The 9,842-nt window shown below is 38.5% G+C and overlaps 1 protein-coding gene across 1 annotated transcript; it reads left to right on the top strand.

The window, feature by feature from the left end:
• The first annotated feature begins 365 nt into the window (after positions 1-365).
• LOC102395866 (olfactory receptor 51I2-like) lies at positions 366-1,310 on the top strand. The gene has a single exon (XM_006061591.4). It carries the CDS (start codon positions 366-368, stop codon positions 1,308-1,310), a length of 945 nt encoding a protein of 314 aa, XP_006061653.3.
• The last annotated feature ends 8,532 nt before the right edge of the window (positions 1,311-9,842 follow it).

Below are 9,842 nucleotides of genomic sequence, written 5' to 3'. Positions count from 1 at the left end.
GAATGCACAGAACAGTCCAGGAAGTAGTCATCAGGAAAATGATGTCTTAGGTCTTGCACAAAGTGATGCCTGTTGATTGATAACAAGTTCATAGCTTTGAATGTGAAGAAGAGCATGGTGGGGATAGGCACAGGTACAGAGGAAGGTAATGTGACCTGTTGAGCCATCTGGATAACCTGAAAACACTTAGACAATTCCAGAAACCATGGGGAGCAAGAGGGGTAAGGAGTGATGTGGTAAACAAACTTGATTAAGCTATAAAGTAAGGGTCTGGATGGCATAAGAGAGACTTAAAATAGGTCCTCAATAAACTGTACATCTGTCTTCTCTACAGATGGTGATCCTACAGTACAAGTCCTCCCAGCATGGGCGGTATCCTCTACAACAGCTCAGAGTTGCCAACATTCACCCTGACAGGGCTCCCAGGGCTGGAGAACTCCCAACACTGGATGTTCTTGCTCCTTGGTACCCTCTACATTGTCTCCATTGTGGGCAATGCCCTTATCCTTTTCATTGTCAAGGAGGAGCAGAGTTTGCATCAGCCTATGTACTACTTCCTATCCCTGCTCTCAGTTAATGATCTAGGTGTGTCTTTCTCCACATTGCCCACAGTGCTAGCCACATTTTGCTTCCACTTAAGGAAGATCAGCTTTGATTCTTGCATGGCTCAAATGTTCTTTATCCACTTCTTCTCTTTCATGGAGTCTGGGGTCCTGCTGGTTATGAGTTTTGACCGCTATGTGGCCATCTGTAACCCTCTGCGCTATACCACCATGCTCACAGATTCCCATGTTGTATGCATGGGCTTGTGGGCCATCATCCGCAGCTTCTGTATGATTTTTCCTCTGCCTCTCCTTCTGAAGAGGTTGTCTTTCTGCAAGGCCAATATACTGTCCCATGCCTACTGCCTTCATCCAGATCTCATCCACCTTCCCTGTGGTGACATCACCATCAACAATATTTTCGGTCTCATCATTGTCATGTCTACCTTCGGCCTGGACGCTGCACTCATTCTCTTCTCCTATGTGCTCATCCTGCGCTGTGTACTTGCCATTGCATCTCAGGAGGAACGGTTAAAGACACTCAACACGTGTGTGTCACATCTGTGTGCTGTGCTTATATTCTATGTTCCCAAGATTGGTGTGTCCATGACTGCCCGCTATGGGAGGCATGCACCCCGATTTGTGCACACAGTCATGTCCCTCATTTATCTCTTTGTGCCTCCCATGCTCAACCCTGTCATCTATTCAATCAAAACCAAACAGATTAGATGGAGGCTTGGCAGAATGCTAGTGGGAACCAAGTTTTAAGCCAGAGGCACATGGAAAGGAAAAAAGTCATTGGATATTTACTATTACTTCACAAATTGGGTTTTTCAAGACCTGCTTTGACAACTTTTTAAACTTTTTTTGCTCAGAAATCTACTTAGGATTTTTTTCACCAGATATTTGATGACAGCCTGGCACTAGTTAAGACTGAAGTCAGCAGGTTTTGGCAAGTTACACTGAACTGTAGTTTATCCAAAAAAAAAAAAAAGCTCAAATTTTACAAAAAATCCACAAATGTGTCTCCTTAAAATCAATCCCTCATTTTGTTCCATGTGTTTATTTTATCCATTTTTTAAATTGAATTAGCATAGAAAAAGTTACTTATTACCTTGGAAACACTGTCACAATGGTCAAATAATTCTTTTCCCCAAGACTATATGAAAAGTAGTCCTACTTTTAACTTTGTAGAATTTTTTTTAATTTTGCAAAATTTCTACAAAATTTAATTTTGTAGCAACTCCGTACTGCTTTCCATCGCAATTGCACTATTTTACATTCCAAAAAACTGTGTGCAAGTGACTGACATCCTTCCCAACATTTGCTGTCTTTTGTTGTTATTTATTATTATTATTTAATAGCCATCTCGACAGATGTGTGGTAATATCTCATTGTGTTTTGAATATGGATTTTCCTGATGATTAATGACATTGATATTTTTTTTCATATACCTGTTGGCTATTTGTATATCCTCTCTGGAGAAACTTCCATTTAACTCCATAGCACATAGTAAAATGAATTTATCAGACATGATTTGTCTTTGTTTTTAGCTACTGTAGGAGCTCCTTACATGATTTGGGGATGAACCCCTTATCAGATACTTACTTAGAAGTAAGCTTGAATGAATGGACACAAAAAGCACATGCCTTGGTGGAAAGATTAAACAAATATTGAATATGTTGCTTTTCCCCCCAGTTCACTTGATTTAATTCTAAATAATCTGAGGAATGCAACAACATGATTTAAAAATTAATTTCGAATCCTTGTACAATTGAGATTACTCTCCCTCAAAATTACTTAAAAAAAAAAAAAGAAAAAAAATGGACAGGCATAGAGTAAACCTCCCAAATGTTAAAATATGAAGAAAAAGACAAAAAAAATCTATGCTAGTCAAAAGATATATAGCTGCCACAATAGATTTCTAGGATAAGATAGCTTAGAAGAATGTAGGAACCACTATAGTTCGAATAAAACTTTATACAAAAATTATTTATAGCATGGTTGTGGTGTGTGTGCTCAGTTGTGTCCAACTCTTTGTGACCCCATGGACTGCATCACCTGCCAGGCTTCTCTGTTCATGGGATTCTCCAGGCAAGAATACTGGAGTGGGTTCCCATTTCTTCCTTCAGGAAATCTTCTTGACCTAGTGACTGAGCCTGCATCTCCCATGTCTCCTGCATTAGCAAGCAGGTTCTTTACCACTGAGCCATCTGAGAAGCCCCCTATTTATAAAATACTGTGAAGTATACTCTGGGTAAAACCATAATATATAATATTATTGTTAAACATTCATATATTTGCATACAAAAAGTATTTGGAGGAAGTAATAAAAATTTGGGCTTCCCTGGTAGCTCCTGAGTAGATTTCTGGGTCCTGAGTAAATTTCTAGATTTCTGAGTAGATTCCTAGGCTATCCATTCCAGTATTCTTGGGCTTTCCTGGTGGCTTAGATGGTATAGAATCTTCCTGCAATGCAAGAGACCTGGATTTGATCTCTGGGTTAGGAAGATCCCCTGGAGAAGGGAACAGCTACCCACTCCAGTATTCTGGTATGGAGAATTCCATGGACAGAGGAGCCTGGCACGCCGTAGTCCATGGGGTCGCAAAGAGTTGGACACGATTGAGCAACTTACACTTAACAAAATGTATTAGTAGTTGTTTCTGGCTAGTGAGAATTGAGAAGATTTATTATTTATCCTTGTTTTCTACTTTTCTATAAAATGTACACATTATGTTTTAGTAAAATGAGAGTGATTGAGAGAGGGGGGAGAGACAGGGAGGCAAACAACAATAATGAGAGTTGGAGAAAGTGAGCCTCATAAGAGAGAAACCTAGTGTTGATGCCTCTGCTCTACCAAGGTGCTTTCCAAATGCTCCTCTCTGCTCCTCTCAAGGGATAAGGATTACTTTTCTTGGGAGAGTTATTCCCTTCTAGATGTGACTATGGGCTGTGGCAGGCCCATGATACTATCCATGGGGGCCTGATTCTAGGCCCTAAGAGACTTAATTCCCCTTGTGCATGTTGGAAGCACATCACACTTTTGCTCTCTTTATCCCAATTCAGAAGTCTGTGCTATCCAGAATGTTCACTCTGCAGTCAAAGGCTAATATAGCATAAATAGTCTAAAACAAAATGACAGAATATTTATTTTTCACAGGCTTAATTGTCAGGAATAACTGCACAGGATCTCTTTATTCAACTGGACTAACTACACCAGTCACTGAAAATGGGCAATACTCATTTCACCAGCTGTAAAGTAATACTAAGGATAACATTTCTTCATAGCTTATTACATGACAGTCAAGGTTCAAAGTTTATTTTAGTGTATATTTTACTATTAAAGCAATCATTAGGCCCTATCAGCAAGACTAGGATACAGATAAAATTATTATTCTGGTTTTAAAGGTGCAGAAACTGAGGTGCATAGAATAGATTAATCATTTAGGATCACAAAGCTAGCCAGTGGAAAGGCAGGAGGTGAGTGCAGGTAATGTGACTCCTGAGTCCAAGTTAGTATGATTTTGAATCAGTGATGCTGCTTTGAAAAATGTTGCAGTTCTTGTCTTTTATGTGTATTGTCTTCTGTGGTCATATGATCATTCAGCAGCCATTTCCTGAGCACCCATTATGTGCCCGGCCTCATATTAGACATAGAAGCAATCTGTGAAGAGTAAAGCAGAGTAGCACTTACCTTATGAACTCACAGTGGGGCCTTACAGCTTAAAGGTTCAGAGCACCTAGATATAAATGTTAGTTCTGCCACATATATTTTTTTGTGACTTTGAAAAAGTTATTTAATTCACTGTACCTCAGTTTCCTTATGTGGAAAATATAGATAATAGTAATATCTGTTTGATGAGGCTGTGGTGAGGTTTAGCTGAATTAAATTTGACCATCACATAAAATGCTCAGTAAGTAAACACAAATGTTAGCACTGAGTGAGAATAGCTCAGATGGTAAAGAATCTGCCTGAAATTTAGGAGACCAGGGTTTGATCCCTGGGTTGGGAAGATCCCTTGGAGAAGGGAATGGCAACCCACTCCAGTATTCTTGCCTGGAGAATTCCATGGACAGAGGAGCCTGTCAGGCTACAGTCTATGGGGTCGCAAAGAGTCAGACATGGCTAAGTGACTAACACACACAAAGGGAGATAAGATGCAATGATTACTGTTTGTTGTAGCCCAGAAAAGGGGCATGTAACACAGACTTTAGATTTCTCTAGTCACGTTGGTTTACGTTAATTAATGTAGAAAATAATGTAGAAAAATAATAATGTAGAAAATCAGATACTTTACAAAGATCCTACCCAGGAATGAAAACAGGGTTTAGATTGGGAACAGTTTGTTTAAAAACAATGAAGTAGTGACTCAAGTGTGATGCATTCTCTAGGATGGCACTTTGGGGCTGATAGGTAACTAGGTAAATTGACAAAAAAGCAGAGATAAATAGATATGTGCATGTCATATGTTCTTGAACAGGTGTTTCACTAAGTAGCATGGTAATCCATTTTGCAGAAACATGGAAAGATGACTCATGGTGTTATGCTGATAGTGTAATTATGGTAAAGACATTAGGTTACTGTTTGCTAATCATTAGGCTTCCAGGTGGCACAGTAGTAAAGAATCTCCCTGCCAATGCAGAAGACTCCGATTTGATCCCTAGGTTGGAAAGATCCCCTGGAGAAGGAACTGGCAACCCACTCCAGTATTCTTGCCTGGGAAATTCCATGGACAGAGGAGCCTGACAGGCTACAGTCCATGGGGTCACAAAAGACTTGGAAGTGATTTGGTGATGAAACAACAACAACAAACATTGTACTGGAATTTTGAATATATTAAAAAAGTAAGAAGGCAGAGACATCTTTCATGAAACATACATATTGATGTAGGAAAGAAGCATGTAATAAATAATTTACTGTTTATTTTAAATCAATTTATCACAACTCTGCAAGGTACTAGAAAAGATCAACAGAGAATGTAATATAACCTTTATTAGGTTAGGAGGTTAGGGGGATCTTCCACAAACCAATTTAAGCTAGGAGATGGTGGTAGGGATCCAGTCAAATGAATGGAAGGTGAGTAGGAAAAAGCGTCTAAGATTTTGGAAAAAGCACTTGTGAAGGCCGCATGGAAGGAGTAGCTTTGCACATGCAAGAAACTGGAAGATCACTTTAGTTGTAATAGAAAGAACATAAGAAAAATGGCTCAAAATAAAGTTTGGAAGGAAGGTATTTATCATATCACATTGGGTCATTTAAAGGTTGGACTTGATGGAGTAATGTGATGGAATTTTACTTAAATATATTTCTGCAATTTAGAAAGTGAATTGGTAGAGGGCTGAATAATGTAGGGGAATGCGTTAAGACACTTGTAATTATCTAGGGTTGACATGTTGATATGCTGACTAGAGAGTGGGAAAGAAAAAAAGTCAATTAAATAGTAGTTAGGAGGTAGAACTGAAAGAACTTCATATTTCTGCAAGTAAAGTTCATAAGTCCAACACATTTTTTGAGCTCTCTTCTCTCTTCCCCTGAACATCTCTTATTTACACTTCAGGATTCAATCTAAACTAACCTTTTTAATGATTCCTCTTCATAGCACTCTAAACATTTTTTCTGAAGATGATTAACACATGAAATTATTTGTTTAGTCTATTGTCCTAATCACTGAGAGCGGAGAGAAGGCATCCTCTTCACTGTTATATCTCAGACTCCCTTTGGTGTGGTTCTCTCTCTTAGGGATGAACTCACACTAAGCAAGGCAATGACATAGATTCATAATGTTATCAATTAACAATGAGAAATAGAATTAGTACACAGGCAGAAATTATCTTCTTAACTTGACTAGCATATTCTACCCGATGAGAGTCATCATAATTACATTTGAGGTGAGCAAAGAATAAGGGGCATAATCATAAAACTTCCTGTTTTAAGTTCAGATGGACAACAATCCTTCTCCAACATCCCCAACCTTAGCCTCTTAGTCCCTGGCACTTAGTAGGCCAGTCTAGTCTTCTTATAACTGCTTGATTGATGCTGTCCTACAAGTCCCTTTTTCCTTCTTCCAATTAAAATCCCTTTAATCTCTTCTTCCAACTGATGATTGTGCTTGTGTGAATGACTGTATGTGAGTATATTTGTTTATAATTGTGGTTTTGCATCCAGATTTGTATCTTGGCTACTCCAATAACTTTACGACTTTGGCAAGTATTGTAAAATCCCTAATCTCATTTGTAAAAAGAAGACAAAAAATATAACTGATAAGGATCTTGTGAATATTAAACATTAACTATATGTTAGTAATAAATAAATAATGCATGCAAAGGTTTTAGTAAGTTTATAGCATATCGTAGATGGTCAATTAATGATAACTGTTTTTCACAGTCTGTGTTTTCATTTAGGTCAAGTCCGTCAAATCTTAAATGTCTGGTAATCATTATTCAAGCTGGTTTTAGAAAAGGCAGAGGAACCAGAGATCAAATTGCCAACATCCTCTGGATCATGGAAAAAGCAAGAGAGTTCCAGAAAAACATCTATTTCTGCTTTATTGACTATGCCAAAGCCTTTGACTGTGTGGATCACAATAAACTGTGGAAAATTCTGAAAGAGATGGGAATATCAGACCACCTGACCTGCCTCTTGAGAAATCTGTATGCAGGTCAGGAAACAATAGTTAGAACTGGACATGGAACAACAGACTGGTTCCAAATATGGAAAGGAGTATGTCAAGGCTGTATATTGTCACTCTGCTTATTTAACTTAGATGCAGAGTACATCATGAGAAACACTGGACTGGAAGAAACACAAGCTGGAATCAAGATTGCCGGGAGAAATATCAATAACCTCAGATATGCAGATGACACCATCCTTATGGCAGAAAGTGAAGAGGAACTAAAAAGCCTCTTGATGAAAGTGAAAGTGGAGAGTGAAAAAGTTGGCTTAAAGCTCAACATTCAGAAAATGAAGATCATGGCATCTGGTCCCATCACTTCATGGGAAATAGATGGGAAACAGTGGAAACAGTGTCAGACTTTTTTTGGGGGGGCTCCAAAATCACTGCAGATGGAGACTGCAGCCATGAAATTAAAAGACTCTTACTCCTTGGAAGGAAAGTTATGACCAACCTAGAGAGCATATATGAAAGCAGAGACATTACTTTGCCAACAAAAGTTCGTCTAGTCAAGGCTATGGTTTTTCCTGTGGTCATGTATGGATGTGAGAGTTGGACTGTGAAGAAGGCCGAGAGCCAAAGAATTGATGCTTTTGAACTGTGGTGTTGGAGAAGACTCTTGAGAGTCCCTTGGACTGCAAGGGGATCCAACCAGTCCATTCTGAAGGAGATCAGCCCTGGGATTTCTTTGGAAGGAATGATGCTAAAGCTGAAACTCCAGTACTTTGGCCACCTCATGCGAAGAGTTGACTCATTGGAAAAGACTCTGATGCTGGGAGGGATTGGGGGCAGGAGGAAAAGGGCATGGCAGAGGATGAGATGGCTGGATGGCATCACTGACTCGACGGAGGTGAGTCTGGGTGAACTCCGGGAGTTTGTGATGGACAGGGAGGCCTGGCGTGCTGCGATTCATGGGGTCGCAGAGTCAGACACGACTGAGCGACTGAACTGAACTGAACTGAATCATTATTTATAAGGGTATCATCTTTTTATGTCTATTTTTGATTTCTTGTGACTGATTTATTAATTAATTATAAAAGATCTGTTTTTATCCTTTCTGAAAAATTGGAGGTACATTCCTTTGCCTGCTCTTTCTCCATTCTCATACACACATTTGCACACACTGTCACACATGCATACACAAACACAGACTTTACAGACAGACACTAATATTGACCTTTAGAGATACTAAATCCTAAAGAACTTTGGTGTTCTGTATACATTAAATTGTTTTTAAATGAGACCCTAAGATTAGTGTACTAAAATTCAATACATTTCCAGTTTTTTGTGAGGAAGACATTGATGCTTTGATGTTTTAAAAATTATCTAAATATAAAATACATAGCTTTTTATTTTTTATTCCTCCACAGCTCTAATTCTGTTTGTTTAGTCTGTCTACTGAAAACTCCAGTATTTTTTTTATTGTAAGATTCCATTTATTTTTTTAATTTTATTTTATTTTTAAACTTTACATAATTGTATTAGTTTTGCCAAACATCAAAATGAATCCGCCACAGGTATACATGTGTTCCCCATCCTGAACCCTCCTCCCTCCTCCCTCCCCATACCATCCCTCTGGGTCATCCCAGTGCACCAGTCCCAAGCATCCAGTATCGTGCATCAAACCTGGACTGGCAACTCGTTTCATACATGATATTTTACATGTTTCAATGCCATTCTCCCAAATCTTCCCACCCTCTCCCTCTCCCACAGAGTCCATAAGACTGTTCTATACATCAGTGTCTCTTTTGCTGTCTAGTACACAGGGTTATTGTTACCATCTTTCTAAATTCCATATATATGTGTTAGTATACTGTATTGGTGTTTTTCTTTCTGGCTTACTTCACTCTGTATAATAGGCTCCAGTTTCATCCACCTCATTAGAACTGATTCAAATGTATTCTTTTTAATGGCTGAGTAATACTCCATTGTGTAGATCCCGTATTTAGGCATAATAAAAGGTATCCTTCAGGTTTTCTCTATTGATTAAATGAGTTAATCTAAAGCAAAAAAAACTAGTAAGGCCCCCAAAACTCTGCAGGTGCTCAAGAAATATCAGTATTTCTCTTCTCTTTTCCTCAGTTCTGGTAATTGAGATTGCATAAGCAATGGAGATAGACTTTGGGGACTAAATCTAGGTAATTATTTTCAAATCCTGACTTTATAAATGATTTCACAGTGGATGGCAACAGGTCTCCTGCACCTTAAAGTCTTCGTTTCTTCATTATGACAGTTTGGGTGTGATACAAGATGATCCAAAAGCTCTCATAATTTTAAGATCTTTTAATAAGCATCTTGGGAATCAACCTGCCTTCACAGTGCTCAGAGCTCTCAGAGCTAATTGCCTAATCTCATCTTCTCAAATTCTTTTCTAGCCAATGGAAAATTGGCAAGTCATTGTAATAGTCCTTGTTTTATAATCATTTACCATGGTGATATGAAGTTTCATAGTCAACTGGATTTATAGACATTTATGTTCCAAGTTTCCAAATGAGGAATTTGGAATTTGAGCAAACTAAATAAATTTATTAAGGATAGTCACTTAGACAGGGAAGTGGTTGTTTTTTACTTAAGTCTGGACAGACTGACAAACTGTCTGAGTTTGCAGCTACAGAGAGGTTGTCCCCA

The sequence above is a fragment of the Bubalus bubalis genome, chromosome 16, assembly GCF_019923935.1.
Source record: "Bubalus bubalis isolate 160015118507 breed Murrah chromosome 16, NDDB_SH_1, whole genome shotgun sequence".
In the NCBI taxonomy this organism is placed as follows: Eukaryota; Metazoa; Chordata; class Mammalia; order Artiodactyla; family Bovidae; genus Bubalus; species Bubalus bubalis.
The sequence above is the reverse complement of the archived record's forward strand: the minus strand, read 5'-3'. Positions and strand labels throughout refer to the sequence as shown.

Coding starts and splice junctions, on each gene's coding strand:
- LOC102395866 (XM_006061591.4), top strand. CDS start 366: ATGGGCGGTATCCTCTACAACAGCTCAGAGTTGCCAACATTCACCCTG.